This window comes from Daktulosphaira vitifoliae, unplaced genomic scaffold, assembly GCF_025091365.1.
Source record: "Daktulosphaira vitifoliae isolate Bord-2020 unplaced genomic scaffold, ASM2509136v1 Scaffold_3, whole genome shotgun sequence".
In the NCBI taxonomy this organism is placed as follows: domain Eukaryota; kingdom Metazoa; phylum Arthropoda; class Insecta; order Hemiptera; family Phylloxeridae; genus Daktulosphaira; species Daktulosphaira vitifoliae.
The window spans coordinates 33,704,745-33,722,218 of record NW_026099574.1 but is presented as its reverse complement, the minus strand read 5'-3'; the positions used below and the strand labels follow the sequence as shown (position 1 = coordinate 33,722,218).

At 26.7% G+C, this 17,474-nt stretch overlaps 3 protein-coding genes and 1 long non-coding RNA gene across 4 annotated transcripts; all 4 read left to right on the top strand.

Moving 5' to 3' along the window:
- LOC126900616 (uncharacterized) lies at positions 1-3,447 on the top strand. Its single transcript, XR_007702888.1, has 4 exons — positions 1-771; positions 879-1,019; positions 2,487-2,598; positions 3,393-3,447. It is a non-coding gene; the product is annotated as an uncharacterized LOC126900616 (long non-coding RNA).
- A 2,991-nt stretch (positions 3,448-6,438) lies between these two features.
- LOC126902120 (uncharacterized) lies at positions 6,439-7,716 on the top strand. The gene is made up of 2 exons (XM_050679144.1): positions 6,439-6,456; positions 6,530-7,716. Exon 2 carries the CDS (start codon positions 6,727-6,729, stop codon positions 7,714-7,716), a length of 990 nt encoding a protein of 329 aa, XP_050535101.1. The 5' UTR covers positions 6,439-6,456; positions 6,530-6,726.
- Positions 7,717-11,405: 3,689 nt separating this feature from the next.
- LOC126902119 (transcription factor hamlet-like) lies at positions 11,406-15,136 on the top strand. Its single transcript, XM_050679143.1, has 9 exons — positions 11,406-12,916; positions 12,991-14,036; positions 14,259-14,318; positions 14,381-14,473; positions 14,543-14,620; positions 14,690-14,770; positions 14,827-14,868; positions 14,931-14,999; positions 15,063-15,136. The coding sequence occupies exons 2-9, from the start codon at positions 13,865-13,867 to the stop codon at positions 15,134-15,136; spliced, it is 669 nt and encodes a 222-aa protein (XP_050535100.1). The 5' UTR covers positions 11,406-12,916; positions 12,991-13,864.
- A 1,209-nt stretch (positions 15,137-16,345) lies between these two features.
- LOC126900612 (baculoviral IAP repeat-containing protein 5.2-A-like) lies at positions 16,346-17,385 on the top strand. The gene has a single exon (XM_050676453.1). It carries the CDS (start codon positions 16,540-16,542, stop codon positions 17,011-17,013), a length of 474 nt encoding a protein of 157 aa, XP_050532410.1. The 5' UTR covers positions 16,346-16,539; the 3' UTR covers positions 17,014-17,385.
- The last annotated feature ends 89 nt before the right edge of the window (positions 17,386-17,474 follow it).

Here is a 17,474-nt window from a genome sequence, read left to right as displayed (position 1 = left end):
ACCAATCATTGTTTGCACAATAAACGAAAAAACATACATTATTATTATTATATGTTTGTTCCTTATCCTATCTTCTCTAGTCACTCCACTTTTCCATTTAATCATTCTCATCTTTGCTACATTCATTTTCTGCTTTATTCTCTTATCAATCGCCCAACACGCTGAACTATACATCATAACTAGTCTCACTATAATCATCTGGTCCTACTGCTATATTGAATCACATCCTTCTATACCTCTTTCTCACTAATTAAATCTACCAGTCCCTCGTTCCTCAAAATATCCTCTGTCTCTCTTAGATACTCCTAATTTAGTAATTTTTCAAAATACTCTTTACCTTTTTTCATATAATCATTGCTCGTTAGCACACTCTTATCATCACTTTTTATAAACTTAACATTGTGATAATCTTTAGAGAGTATTTTTTTTGCAAATCTACAGACTTGCAAAAGTAATAACTAATATTAATGGTAATTATAGCCGTTAGTTTTAGAAGAATTATATAATAATAATAAATTATAATATTAGCATCGGAAGAAGATAAAAACTATCGTGTCATGCGATTGCACCTAAAGTTGTGATCTTTAGTCCAATACTGAGCGGTTAATTATATTAATAGTGGGTAACTTCAAATATTTTGAATTGAATTGTCCAAATTACGCAAATAGAAACGCCACCGGAAACATCCTTAGAATCATCGATTGCATTTCCCTGGTGTATATTCATCTGGAACGTTTCTCAGAAGAGACTTGTCGTTAAAGTAATACTCGTGTAAGTGATTAAGATAAGGATTATTCGTCACCTGCATATTTGGCGGGAACGATTTTTTTATTGTGAATTTAAAATTAGGCTTTCTATATAATAAATTATGGTTGAAGGGGATTGGTCCATAAACAATATTATCGATCCTAGTGACTGAAAAATAATCGATTGACAGCTTAAATTTGCTAATCGTTGATGTTAAACGTTTAAGATTTGTCAAATTCTTTTCAACAGTTCTGCCGAACACATGTCGTAATGTAAGTTCTTTTAACTAATTGATAATTATTAATTGTTATTTTCCAATAACACTTACTTGAAAACTTATTCATCTGTTGAATTAAGGCTTTATTTTTTGCACATCTTATTAATTAGAACCGCATTCATCCAATGGATAATTTTTTTTATAAACATTTTACAAATAATTTTTAACAAACATTAATTTTTTTTTGTTTTTTGAATTTTTAAAATTTTGTTTTAAAAATTATTATGTATTGGCTTCTATGTTAATAAATAACCAATTATTGTATATAGTGAAGATAAAAGACCATAAGTCCATTTTGATTGTTTTGTTTGCATATTCTCATAAGTATAGATACGTCAAATTTTTAAAGCCATATTTCATTTTACGACCAAATAGTATAAAGTAATTTAAACATATTCATTCACTTAGCAATGAAATATTTCTAGAATATAACCAGTATATTTTGAAATTTTGTCACAATATTTTCACGACATACTAAAAATATATTTCTAAAATATAAAAAACGCTGACATTATTTTGCAGGATATTTTATAGAAATAAATAATATATTTCTCGATACTTGTATATAATTATTATTTATAGATATCCATACGTGATACAGTTTAATATATAGATATTTAATTGCATTATCACATTCATCATCATCTATTAAAGGCGGCAATGTCTAATTGTTGATGCCACTCTCCTCTGTTAGACGCCAAATTCTTCAGTGAAACAAAAGACGCACAGTTTATGAGTTCCAGGATATTTACAAAATATTGTTTCCTCGGGCGTCCTCTTGGTTTCTTCCCAGTTATTTTTCTTTCGAAGAAATTGATTATAAAGTCATTGTGTCGGATTATGTGTTCGATTAACTTTATTTTTCTTGATTTAATCGCCTTCATTAGCTGTCTTTCTTCTAGCACTTGCTCATTTCTTTTCTTGTCTAACCATTTTGTCTTTGTTGTTTTTCTCCATATTCATAACTCTAACAAATTAACATTAATAAAACAAAAAAATATAAAGAAAATTTTGGTATATTACAACTAAAAATAAAAATCTGAATCGATATTTAGATAAATAATAAATATAAAAATAAATAAAGTTTTAAATACATGGTGATCTTTTTAACACTAGCCACTCAATTTCTCTAAAAATATGTTTTTTGACTTTTGTTAGTTATAAATGGGACTATAGTCCCATTTTTATATACTTTTATAATTCTGGACAGTAAACAAGGTGAAGAGCTTGTTAAAGACATAGCTTTGTATCTTTTTCATTCTCCCTTAAAATGCAGTTTATTTGTGGGAACTATAGTATCTTAAGCCCTCATAGCCCCAATGCAAACTGATCTAATGTACATATTGTTTATATTTTTTTGAATATTCCATTTTATTGAATTATTGTGGTTTACCACTAATAAATAAAATGTCTTTTTTTATTTGTAGCTTTAATTTATTGTAATATTATTTTTCTATTACAGATGTACAATATAAAACAAGCATATTTTTATGGTGATAGTGGTGATGGTGGTCGTGGTCGAAGTGGAGGCCGTGGTCGAGGTACCAATAAAATAGAGATGTCCTCTTCACGTAGTAAGTAAATTTTATTTTAGTGAAATTCTACAACATTATACAATACAGAAAATTACTACATAGTAATACTACAATTGTACGATACTCAAATTTCATTATACAAATAATACATTATTATACATTTTTTTTAGAATTATGTTTAAAATATAGCTCAGTTATGGCTTGTTTATCATTTTATGCTCTCCGTGTATTAAGCTCCCCAAAATTGGGACTGAATTATAAAATTTTTAACTGTGTGTTAATCCAGGAGCTTTAATAAATGTAATAAATTTATGGTTTAGAATGAGTTTATTTAAATAAATTTGGTATTCAAAAATAACTGGGACGTGGTACTTCTAGATTAATTAAACAGAAAAGTGAAACATTATTGTCCTTAGTCCTTCATTAGAACATTGAAATAAAATAAATTAATTTAGAAAAATTTAAATGTATATGTCATACTTGATTATTATTTGGAGTGGGTAATTTTTTGTACATCTTAAGGATAAGATTATAATAATAATAATAATAAGAATATTATTATATTTTTATCTTCAATATGAAGCTAAGAAGGTATTAATTTTACCATAAAAATTTAATATTAATAATAATTTAATAAAAATGTATTCTATATTTTCTTTTTGTTTAGTTAAATATAATATATAGTAGATTACTTAATATTAGACATTATATCTATCTCCAACATTTATATTTGAAAATTTTGAACAATACATTTTAAACAACTAATATTATTAGTTGTTTAAAATGTAATATTAATTTATATTATATTTACTTAAATTTAAAATTTGTTATAGGGTGTTATTTGTGTCGTACAAAGGGCCACATAATTAGCCAATGTCCCCATAAAGATAATACTTTTATATTTATTTTTGTAACAGTTCAATAAACTTGTTATACAGAAGATTCAATTATCATGGCCCACTTAATTAATCAAAAAATAACAATAAATTAAAGTATTATTTTGAACCAAACAATTTTTTCTTTTTATAGAAAATAATTAAACACTGAAAAAAAGTTTTAATTTTAATAACTATTTAATAAAACTATTTTAATAAAAGGCACTCATTTTCTCAAGAACTATTGTGAAATTTTAAAACTTTTTCAATTCGAAAATGTCTTATTTGACTACAATAATTTTTTTTGACAGATAAAAAGTATTATTTTATCTTGTAACACATTTGAATTAAAACATTATTTGGAATAAAAATTGACTTTTCAACTAAATGTTGTAATATTAGATAATCAATGATAAGATATCCAATTTTACACATTTTGAAAAAAGTGACTTGATTCAAAATAGTGTATTTATTTAGATCTATTATAATATTTGATTACTGTTTATATCATAATGGAATATCTAAATCAACAATATAATACCTATATTGATAATAAATAATTAAATATTGAATAATTTGTTTTTTGTTTTAGAACTTTTTGCACAGTTCATTACTGTGCATAATCAAAATCAAAATCTGTCTAGATCTTCATTGACAAATCCATCTCCAGAGATAATTGAAAATATGCCACAAGAAAAAGATCCTCCTCCTCTGGAGGTGGATTTGAATCCAAATCCGGAAATTAATTTCGAAAATTTATGTTTAGAAGAAAAAAAATGAAAAAAAAAAATGATAATAAAACATTACTTGGCTTAATTTTTGTTTTATTTCTACAAAATCCTTTTACATTTCTGTTTATCATATTTGTTCTGAAGAACAGCGAGTTGTAACAGTATAGATATTTCTTAATCTAAATTTAAAAAAAAAAATAAAAAATAATTTTTGTGAGAAATATGTTACTTAATTTATTTAATAAAGAATAATATTTTGTGTATCATATACTTCAAAGTAAAATAGCTCTATAGAGCTATAGTATAGATACTAATAATAATAGCAGGACAAAATAGATAGGTATGTCAACAACTTTGTGATACGCAACCCACTCCTCACCCCACCTATAGATGGTTCGCCTCATGTCATTGGCCTAATATTTGTATGGTCATTTTCCATAAATATAGTGATATCATTTATGCGTTAATATTTAACATTGTGCAAAAATAATTTGTAGCGTATAGAGGAATAATGAAAAATTATGTATGTAATATACTTAATATTTAGAAGTGCTTTCATTGCATTAAATGATATATAATTTGCTTCACATTAATGTTACTTTTTTTTTTATAAAGCCAAGAGGTTGGTTTGTCAGCACAGTTATCCTAAGGCGAACTGGCCTAATGTTATTTGGTAATTTAATTTTACTTATTACATACATTTATTTATTAAGTAAATTTTTGTTTTTTAAATTTAAGTAAAAGTTTGTAAGTATATCAAGTTTTCAAAATATTTTAAGATACTTAAAATAAACGCTGTTCATTTTATTTAATATACCCGGCATAATCATTTCATATCAAATAATTTGCAAATTGATCATATTTGTTTATATTGTAGTATAAATAGATATCACAATAGATTGATATTAATCAATAATAGTAAAAGGTAAAGGTATCATAAAAAACAATACAACATATTAAAGTTGCTGTCAAGTATTTGATTTAAAGAATTGTATTTTGGCGGGCAAACCTACGGCCAATGAAATGATGCGAACCACTACTATGGGTGAGAAGGGCGGGATGCGTCAAACGGTCCAAAACTTGTTTGTTGCTGACATACCTATCTATTTTGTCATGAAAAATAGTTTATTAAGTATATCTGTGATTAAAAATAATACCCCATAATAGATATAATCTAATCTATTCCATGCTAATGCAATATCCTCTGAGATGAAAAAGACAAAAAAAATTTGTTGGCTACAATGTATTATTTCTTATTAGCTATTAAGGATTATTTACACATCAGGATTCGGTAAGTATTTGACGTGTGCGGATGTGTTAACTTCCTTCACACGTTTTTAATTTAATTATTTTCTTAGAAAATTTCGGGCACAATTTTCAATATAAACCAGGTAATGTATTATATTATTATCCAACTTTTATACATATATTTCTAATATGTGTACATATAATAATATGTGATTTCGATTCATAAAAATGGCTTTTTGGAAGCGTCGTTTGTTTCTAGTTGTTAAGTTAAAAAAGTTTATTAAAATTGTCAGAACATGCTAGATCACTTGTGTAAACTATTAGGAGAGACTGATGTACATTTGAATGTGGAGTAGATTTGAATTGATTACATAAATTTAGTTGTAGTGATATGTTTTTATATATTTTATTATACATAAAAAGTTGGGTAGAGTATAACTAATGTTCTGTATTTTATGTAAACTTAATTTATCACTACAACTAGTTTTATTTCATCAATTCAAATGTGTCCCCAGTCCCCTATTAATAATATTTAATAAAGAATTTTTGGCTCAGTTTATTTATCTTAATTTCTAGATTTCTATAACAGATAAAATATTATTTAAGTTCATACCTTATGCCTTAAAAGTACAATTTAATTTTTTTTTTATGACAACATGCATATTTATCAAGATTAAATGTTAGAAAATTATTTAGTTATTTTCCGTTGCTTATAAAGTGTTAAAAATTAAATAATTTGTCTGTGTTAATCATTTTTCTGCAATACAATAAATTTCCACACAAATATCATGTATAAATTCTATTAAACTTGTTTTTTTAATATTTTATAAGAATATAATTCATATATTTAATATGGAAGGAAATGTATTTTGTTTGATAAACGAATTTGGTGTGTTAAATCTTCTGCCTTTTAATGATTTTGACATAATTAAATAAATTAGATAAATTTTGTTTAAGTTTAAAGAATAAGTATAGTGTATATTCTATTTTTAATTTTTTTAATTTTTGTTTCAGATGCATGTTCAAATGAGCATTCTGTTATGGTAATTGTCAATCGTGCTCTTATTTTCTATTTTATTAGTATTTTTAAGTTAAATTTAGTTATTTTTTTTATAGGTTAAGTTTTTTTTTTTGAGTTTAGTAGCTCACACTAGCTTTTGTAGCTAGTCATTCAGCATTTGTTGCTCAGCTTTTGTAGCGTTAACAACATATTTTGTTTAGTATTTGTTACTATACAAATATTATTTAAGTTTTTGTAGCCCGATTTTTAAATTCCTTTAATTGGCAAGACTAATTTTGGTTTTTAATTAAAAATGGCTTTGAAAAATAAAATAAATGAAATAGCTCAATTCATTTGTTCTGAATATCCTGATATTGATTATAATAATTTATCAAGGAGCCATAGTTGTGTCAAGCACATTTGCATGGTCTTTTTTTATGCAAATAGAAACAAGGACATGAGTAAAACTGTTATTAATTCTTTAAAAAATGAGAAGTCTGCTTTGCGCAAACTCATTACATTAGTAAGGTGTGGTCGAACAGAAAATGTCCCATTAGATTTATGTGACTTGAGTAGCTCTATGAACGACACTAATGTGTTAGAATGCTTAAGTAAATATAATTATTCAAGTAGAGATTTCGAAAAATACAATAAATCTGTTCTGAGTAATGTGTGTAAAGAGTTAAAAATATCTACTGATAAAAAAAATTATATTAAAATTCTTAAAAGATGTAGGAATATATTTAATGTTAGTTGTCCACAAAATTCTGCGGATAGTTCATTAAGTAATGTTGAAATACCTGATAGCGATGTTACAATGTGGAGTACAATCCAACCCAGCCCACTTAAATCTGATGAAACAAAGTGTTTATGTACTTCAATAATGGAATTTCCACTAACACAAAATCCTATTATGGAATATTGTAGTAGTAATGAATATCTTACAGTGAATAGTTTTGATTTAGTTATCTCTGAAACTGTAAGTACGCTGGTGTCTGCGTCAGTAAACAGAAGTCTTGCTGTAAAAAGTCCTGCAATAGGAGATTTTGATTTAAAAAGTGAAATTAATCACCATAGTACTCTGGTAAAAGACTATGGTAATCATAATGTCACTCCTGTCAAACATTATGGGCCTATGAAACAGTATAAACGTACGGCGACGCCTATAAAAAATGCATATTACAGCAGAACACCTGTTAAGTCTGGCATAGTCTTACCTATAGGTAGTATGAATGATTATCCTAATAATCCGGAAAATTATAGAAAATGTTTTAAAAGTTGTGTTTTTCAAGAANTACCCTAATTATAATCGTTTTCACACGTTGATTAATTGTGAAACAAAATATCTGAATGTACTATATTCGCAGTCGTATTTAAGGTGCAATTTTTATATGACATACCTTACGATTTTAGGAAAGCCTCAATTTATAAAAGAGATTTTTCCAATAATGTTCCGAATACGTATGAAAACTGTAAATAATACCTGTTTAATAAATGCTAAGTCAGTGAATTATCCGAATACTGGAATAATATGTGTTTATATGTACTGTCTTCACCCAGGTTGTAAAAGTTTTAAAGCTTTAGTAGAACCAACTAGTTGGGTGGCGCAGAGGCCAAAATCTTTAGTTCTAGTATAAATTATTACCACATTACTGAAAACGATGGGATGACTAATAAAGTCAGGGGTGTTGAACGTGATTTAGTTAGGACACAAATGAAAGCAATTAGTAGCTATAAATATAGGTCTACAGTGATCGATGAGGCATCACCCTCAAAGTTAGATCGTGGAAACCTTCAAAAAATTAAATCTGAAGATGTAATACGCAAAATAAGATCTGAGGCTCTCAGTGCCGATGATTATGCAAAAAATGATCTAGATGATTTACTTTGTAGGTTTAAAGATCCTAAAAATAAATTGTTTATGAAACATGTAGGTTTGCCTGCATATTTATATATGTACAGCGAAAAGCAACTACAAATAATAAAGAAAATGAAGACAAACCCTGAAAGTTCGTTTACTGTTTATTTGGATGCTACAGGTTCAGTAGTTAGAAAAATAGATATAGAGAGCAAAAGACCTCTTTACTACGCTGTAGTTATTCGAGTGCCATTGCCATTGAAATCAACAGTAACTTGTCCATTATTGGAAATGCTAAGTTCAGCACATGATATAACAGTAATAACACCGTGGCTTGTGGCCTTTAAGAGTTTTGTTATTAAAGGTAATCTTTCTTAGCCTGTATTTCCTAATGTAGTTACAGATTTTAGTTTTGCACAAATGCATTCGTTATCAATAGCTTGGAACGGTTTTACTTCAATATTTGATTACTTGAATTGGACTTACAGAGTTTTGTATGAAGATATTGATGCTTCAAATGTAACAATAATAAACATTTGCGTGAATCATTTCACTAAAATCATTGTAAAACATGTATATAAGTATTATCAGGGACCAAAAATTGGTAAAATAAAAAATGTTAGAAATTCTATAATAGACTGGATTTGTATACTGTTTGATACTAAAACAATTAATGATATTGAAACATGGTTTAGAATGTTTTCTTTGATTCTATTAACACCGTTATTAAATGAGGAGGTATCAGAAGCTATAAACGGTATGACAAATGGTTGTAAAGTTGTTGATGAGGAATTTTATAAAGAGGATGATAAGTTGAAATCATTAGATAATGATTTATGTTCGTCAAACACTAGTAAATCTCTTTTCTATTGTAAATTTCAAATTATTAAAAAAGAGGTACGTGATAAAATTGAAAATAGTGATCAACATGGCCAAAATAACTCATATTATGATGAGGTTTATTTAGAAGAGTTTATTAAAAAATGTATACCTTATATATCACTTTGGACTTCTATTATGAATGTTAAAGCTGATAACGGTGCTAATATAACAGTACGTCAAAGTAATGCAACAGTAGAGTCACATTTCAAAACGGTTAAACAAAGTTTATTGGAATGTAACACTAAATTAAAATGCGGTCGTTTGGCTGAATTGAATAGAGCACTTGTATTGAACGTATTCAAACAACAAAAATATAATATAAGAAAAAAAAGGGCAAATAAGGCTAACTTTTCTTTTAAGAGACAACTCGATTTCCATGGTAAACGTAGTGAAGTTCTCACTCCTTTAAAGAATAAAGGAGACAATGCTCACCTAAATGCTGAAGAAAGTTGGGGTAGAACTCCAAAAAGACAAAAGCACCTTAAGCCAATAGGGCATCACCCATTTCAAGCAATATCAAAGTCTGCTGAAAAAGAAAGGTCAAATAATTTATATATTTCACCTGAGAAACAAAAGGGAGATGGCATGATATTGTTTATGAATGATTTTAACAACGTAACTGAAATTAAAGACATTTCAGTTTCATCAAAATTTCGTAAANCATTTCAGTTTCATCAAAATTTTGTAGCCAAAATGATAACTCTTTAATATTAAATAAAAGAGCTATGGAAGTAAAAGATAATTTTACAAGTTCTGATTCACCCAAAATTTTAAATATACAATGTATAAGTGAAATAGTTGAAGACAACAGTGAAGAAATTCAAAAGATTCATAATATTTCTCCTGAAATTATTGATTGTCAAAAACTTGATATCTCAATTACAAATGAGCGTTTTAAAGAAATTGTAAGTAATAATAAAAATTCTAATTCAGNATTGTAAGTGATAATAAAAATTCTAATTCAGACAATATAATTCATAAAATAGATGATAGTAAAATTTCATTGATAGATTGTAAAATAGAAACTGAAAATAGACTTATCAATTCTATTTCAACTCCAGGTAGTTACAAAACCCCAGATCACAGTGTTGTAAGAAATGATCTGTATAGTAACAAATTGCCAAAAAACTTAGAATATTACAGAATGGTAGTTGATATTGAAGGTAAAGTTAAAGCACTGAAAAAAAGCAGAGACAAAAAATTCAACTTTAGAGTTGGAACTTATTATCATATAATCCCTAAAACAGTGTATACTTTACAAACATTAGAAATAGATGATTTCATATGTCTGGATAAGGGCACATATTTATCTAACTTTGTAATTGACATCTGTTTGGCCATTAATTCTAAGAATAAACATACGATGTCAACGGTATTATATTGCAATGAAGTGTTAGAAATTTTAAGCAGAACAGAACTAAATGAAACCTTGAATGAAAAATTTAATTTTGCAAAAAATTGTACAGTCTTTATGCCATGGCATACAATTATATCAGCATGTCACCATTGGATTATTGCAGTAATACACTTGAAGATAAAGGTATGCTATATCATAGATCCGATTTACCCTACAAAAGATCCACAAAATGATCGAAATCATTTGATGCTATTCAAAAAATTGTTAAATGCAATGAAAAAACATTGTACCTATAATGGTAATAGCTTTCCTGACTTAAATTTTATTCAATGCCCATATAAAAATATACCAACACAAGTAGATGGTTATAACTGTGGTGTTTTTATTATATATTATGCTATTACTATACTCAATAAGTCTATATTCAGAAAAAATTTTGACCCTGATACTTACAGGAATGACTTAAAACACTTATTGTTAGAAAATTCAGGTGATATGACAAACATTTGATTGACTGTATTAGTGAAACATATAGGCTGAACGATTATAAGAAAAATGACTTTTATTTTATCTTATGTGACGAGACAAAAGATAGAACAAAATCTATTCAATGGTAAATAATAAACTAAATAACAGTATTTTACACAGATAAAAAAACGACATAAAAGAACTATTCAACGATGATAATATGATAATTCCTTTCCATTATTATACATAATTATTTATATTTTTGTAATGTAAATAAATTGATCAATACTTTTAAGGACCTTAATCATCATTAGTCGAATGAAATAATTTAGATAATACATGATCTAAAATTATGCGATTTTTATCATAAACAACCATTAATTACAAATATAGGTTATAAGTATTAAATGGAATGTTCTAAGTTTTTAAAATAATATTTTTAAACAAAACAATATTATTAATATATCATTGCTTTTTTCTAAGTGTTCAAAAAATCCGTTGTATTTTCACTCATTGTAACCACACCTATTTATAAGTTACTAACAAAACTTATGATAGACAGTCCGCAGTCTGATAATTCTAAATTAACATATTTAACATTTATAAATATTAAATAATACAAAATATTTAGAAAACTAAGTGGGACGGCATTGAGTGTTAAATAGAATACAAGATGAGTTATATCGAATAATATCTAAAGTAATTTAAAGGTAATATCAAAAGTACAAAAAACCGTTCACAGGTCGGAGAATATATGATGTTATTACCGCAGATATTGCCCAGCAATTTCTCTTTTACGGGTTACTTGGAAACTCGAGTACCATTTTTGACTAATGCCATTCGATAGGATATTTTATAAGCTTTAATTTGGTGTATAATTATTGCCTGGACTCGTCTCGGAACTTTGTCAAAAGTACAAAAAACCGTTCACAGGTCGGAGAATATACGATGTTATTACTGCAGATATTGCCCAGCAATTTCTCTTTTACGGGTTACTTGGAAACTCGAGTACCATTTTTGACTAATGCCATTCGATAGGATATTTTATAAGCTTTAATTTGGTGTATAATTATTGCCTGGACTCGTCTCGGAACTTTGTCAAAAGTACAAAATACCGTACTCAGGTCGGAGAATATGTAGTATTATTACCGCAGATATTGCCCAGCAATTTCTTTTATACGGGTTACTTCGAAACTCGAGTACCATTTTTGACCAATTTCATTCGATAGGATATTTTATAAGCTTTAATTTGGTGTATGATTATTGCCTGGACTCGTCTCGGAACTTTGTCAAAAGTACAAAAAACCGGTCGCACGTCGGAGAATATGTAGTGTTTTATGACCGCAGATATTGCCTAGCTATTTCTCTTTTACGGGTTACTTGGAAACTCGAGTACCATGTTTGACTGATGCCATATAAAAATTATTATAATTTTTATAAGTTTTTTTTTTTTTGAATATAATTTTTAAATAAATATGATGTGTGTTTGTGGGGGCGCCTCACTTGCGCCTCCTCCGGCGCCTCACTTATAATCTCCCCGGCGCCTCACTTATAATCTCCTCCGGCGCCTCACTTATCAAAATTATTAGCGCCTTCCTTATCAAAATAAAAATTCAATTTGATAACAAATAATAGCGCCTCACTTATAATCTCCTCCGGCGCCTCACTTTTCAAAATTATTAGCGCCACCCTTATCACGTTATTACCGCCACACTTTAAAAACGTTTCATTAATAAATGATCGCAATAAATTTATATGCGTTCTGAAATAATATTATCTCCCTCCATTAATAGTTGTTATATATACGTTATTATTTTGGTATAAAAACTATAGTTTCTTTTAATAAAATTCAGTAATTTTTGATTTGTAATCGATGAAGTTTGTAAAATAACGTAATCAACGTGAGGATAATTTAAAGACTATCATCCACAGATAAAAGTAAGTTTTTTAATAATTCATATTAAAACACAAGATTTATTATTTTACAATGATATGTGTATTTTAAATTTTAGATGAGTATGATAAATAAAGATTGGTTGAATGGTATGAAAAATAAACGTAGAATGTGTGTGTCTGATCTTAAAATAGGAGTAGAATACAAGGTTCTGGGACTGTACGTGATAAAATCAAAATACTCGAATGAGACTCCAGTGGCTGAAGTAAAACTTGATAATGAACCGTCATTTCAAGTTTATTTACCCGCAAGATTTACATTCACTCGTGAAGATTTAAACAAAGGAATCGATGAAAATCTCAAACTTGTATGCAACGGAAGAAAAGATCACACCTCTAGTTACGATATAATGTTCTTATAACTAATTATTTTTTAATAGAAATATGTGTTAAAATAAATATTGTATTTAAAAAAAAAAATGAAATAATTATATGAACAATTAAATGATTAATAAATTACTCTCGTTTAATTTAAAGAAACGCGTGTTTTATTTACTGGAAAAAATCCTGATCATGCTGTGAATAAATTACGTGAGAAATCTTTAGAAATTAAAAACTCAAGATTATAAATTGCAACATATTGTCTGGAAATATAAGATTGTAAAATAAAATGCATCATCTAGTATACAAAAAAGGTTGTAAAATAAAATACAATTGTATCATTTAAACATATTGCAACATCGAATAAGTAAAATTCTGCGAAAACGATCGGCCACTAGGATGGTGAGTTGGATGGTTGTGATTAATCAGGTGAAAAAGTCGAATAAGAAAAATTCCGAGAAAACCATCGGCGTCTAGGGATAGTAGTAAAATTGCTAACATTTGCAAAAATATAACAATTAAAACCAGGAAAAATGTCCTGTACCGGTTTAATAGTGATTTGGTCGTTGCTTCGATATCATTCTGTGTTTTTAGTTATCAGATATCATCAACATGAGTTTCACATGTAGTGTTTGTTGTAAAACTTTTAATTTTTCAAAGGATTTAAAACGTCATGTCGATACTGTACATAAAAATGATTTTTATGATTGTGTTTTATGTGATAAAAAATTCTCGAGAAAAGATAACGTTAAAAGACATGTTCAACGAGTACATTTTCTGAAAGGTTAGTAAATTATATTGTATTTATTACTCAAATGAATAAATTTTCAATATAAATTACATTAAATTATATTCTATTTGTTACTTAAATTTTTAATTTAAATTATTTTTTGAATAATTGTTATTTAATTCAAATTAATGATAGAAACGGAAAAATAGTGTATACGCTTCATATGTAATTTATTGATATTATTTATTATTAAATTAAATTAAATTTTTAATTTAGGTGATGCTCAGAGTATAGTAAATTACGGTGCAAGTACTTCTAAACACTATCATGAAAATAGTACGTATATTTTTAAATTTATTATTTATTACTTTTATTTTTCAATTGTTTTTTTAATATAGATAGTAGAATCGATTGTATGAATCATATGGAAAACGAAAAGAAAATCAAGAATGATGAAAACAATTTTTTCAATAACAGTGACGATGATCTCTGTAAGTTAAGATTGTAAAATATTTTTTAATGTTATGATATTTTTTATTAACATTATATTTTTTAAACAGTAAAAGAATTCATTAGGAAAAAAAATATGAAGACGGGTAATAATTTTTCTGACGGTAAAGACAGTGACGATGATTTTTGTAAGTTCGATTATAAATATTAAAAATTAATAATTAATTATTTTATCGTTATTATTATTATTATTATAGTACTTGAAACTGCTAAAAAAATTGATCCGACACCAACAGATGTAGAAATAGTGAATGTATATCCTGGGGATAGTAAAAACTGTAAGTATAAAAGTGAAAACGCATGTATATATAATAATCATGTAATTATGTTTCAGGGATCGAGCGATTTTCAGAAGATATTGAATTTGAAGATGTATGTAAGTGAGAATTCATTAATTAAAAATAAAATTTAATATTAATTAATAATTATCGTTATCAGGCGTAGAAAATGAAATGACTGGTACAGGTATTCCACACGCGCAGCAAACTAAACAATCGATACCGAATAGTAAGAAAATCAACTTGATAATAATGTCGAAATTGTGTTTTAAAAATTATTTTTCATTTACAGATGATTGTGCAAAAAAATCGCGTGCGAGAGTAATAGAATCAGTTTTTTCGGGCAATATAGTTGTACATANATAGGATATTTTATAAGCTTTAATTTGGTGTATAATTATTGCCTGGAATCGTCTCGGAACTTTGTCAAAAGTACAAAAAACCGGTCGCACGTCGGAGAATATGTAGTGTTATTACCGCAGATATGGCCCAGCAATTTCTCTGAAACGGGTTACTTGGAAACTCGAGTACCATTTGTGACTGATGCCATATAAAAATTACTATAATTTTTATAAGTTTTTANCCATATAAAAATTACTATAATTTTTATAAGTTTTTATTTTGAATATAATTTTTAAAAGAATACCCTTCGGAATTTTTTCGTAACTACTTTATAATAAAACATATATTTTAAATAAGTGGCGCCCTCTAGCGGTGTATTTGAGTTTTATATCTGATAAGGAATTGCTATATAGGAATTGCTAACTTCACAGTCGTATATGATAACTATTGTCTATCAGCAAAAAAAAACTTATTAATGTTTTATTCTTAAGTCACAACTAGTTTTAACTTTTAAGTTATAAGTTATTATTATTTTCATAGATGTTTTATACTTAACATTTTCCATTATTTTAACCATGGATAATTTTGAAGAAAATGATGTATTTAATAGTACTCCACCAAAAAAAAAAAATTAAAGGATCAAAATGTTTTAATAATAATTGGCTTAATTGCTCTGAATTTAAGGGTTGGTTGGAATGTATTCCTAAAAATATTTTCAAAGCTCGTTGTTCTGCTTGCCAGGTAAATAAAAACAATAATATTCCTTATTTTATATAATTAAGAGGAGTGAGGACTGTGGTTTTCAATCTAACTATTTTTAAATTTTTATTACTTTGAATATTTACATTCAAAGAGGCTACAATGGTAAACTATGCAAAAAGTAGCGATTTATTTGAAAAATGTATTTTGAAACGATATGTTTATGAATTCTATAACATATTTTGTTTTTAAATATTATTAATAATGGGAATAACAATTGATAAAACCAATGTTATTTAAGGATTTCATATTATAATGGTCAACTTACAATAGTCAATATACAAGAAATAAAAGAAAATTGAATTTACATTTATTTGAAATAAAAAATTTAAGGAGGGAATTTTTTTTAAAAACCGGGAAATTTTACAAGTTTGAGAGGGAATTAAGCTTTTTTTGGTCTGGCAACACTGGTCATAGATAACATATTTGAATTAGAATGTATAAAATTATAAACATGGTTACAGTAACTACTAATCGTAATGTTAATTTCATACGTCGGTTAGATTTTATATCAGTTTAAAGAACATAAAAATTAATTTTTTTGAAAAGACAAAGAAAAAATTACAATACGGATATAACTTAAATAATTTGTGACTTAAGCTTGAAAATATTGTAAGTTTGTTCTAAAATTTTAATTATTTCACAACTACAGTTAAATTTACTTTAAAATGAATTCGACAATTCAAAAGCTAATCATGGAGCAGTTTGAATCTTTTGAATATGACCAAAGAATCAAACATGCTTGGGAAGTCGCAAGAATGAAATCTTTGGAAAATTGGAATATGAACAAACCAAGTGCTAAAGAAATGGCCGAAGCAGGATTTTATTGTCCTCAATCTGATGTTCCTGGTACAGTTAGATGTTTTTCTTGTTTTATAGAGTTGGATGGTTGGGAACCAACTGATAAACCTTGGGAAGAACACTTAAAAAGAGCTCTAACATTGGATCCTCCATGTAAGTTTATTGAATTAGGAAAAAAAGAAGCTGATCTTCTTGTAAAAGATTTTTTAGAAATTCTTAAAAGTGTTATGTTACGAATTGTAAAAGAAGATAGTGAAAAAAGTCTTAATTCTGCATTAGCTCTTCAAAAAAAGAAAAAAACAGCACTTAAAAAAGAGCTCCAAAAATTGGGAATTTCTTAGGTAATTTAAAAGTCTAAATAAAGTAAATCTTAATAAAATTTATGTAATTAAAACTTTTGACATGTAGTTAATATCTTATTTAATTTATAATTACTTAACAAAAAAATTTGTATAATTTTACTTTATAAAATTACATAGTTATCTTGAGAATAACTAAAACTAAAATTATATGTGTACTTTATTTATTAAGACTTAGAACTTATTAACTTATTAGTTTATTTTCTTTAACATAAGTAAACATTGTTCTTTCATTTATTATTGTTTTTAAGTTATACCTTCTAATATGCACTTAGTAATTAAATCTATTAATGTAGTACTTATATGAAATATGCCTTGTAAAATAAATATTCAGTAATATTTTAATAACTTATATTTCTGTTTTATATGTATATTGTACATTTTATATTCTATATATATAGTATTTTTATATCAATAAATTGCTCAAAGTAGTAAATTACTGC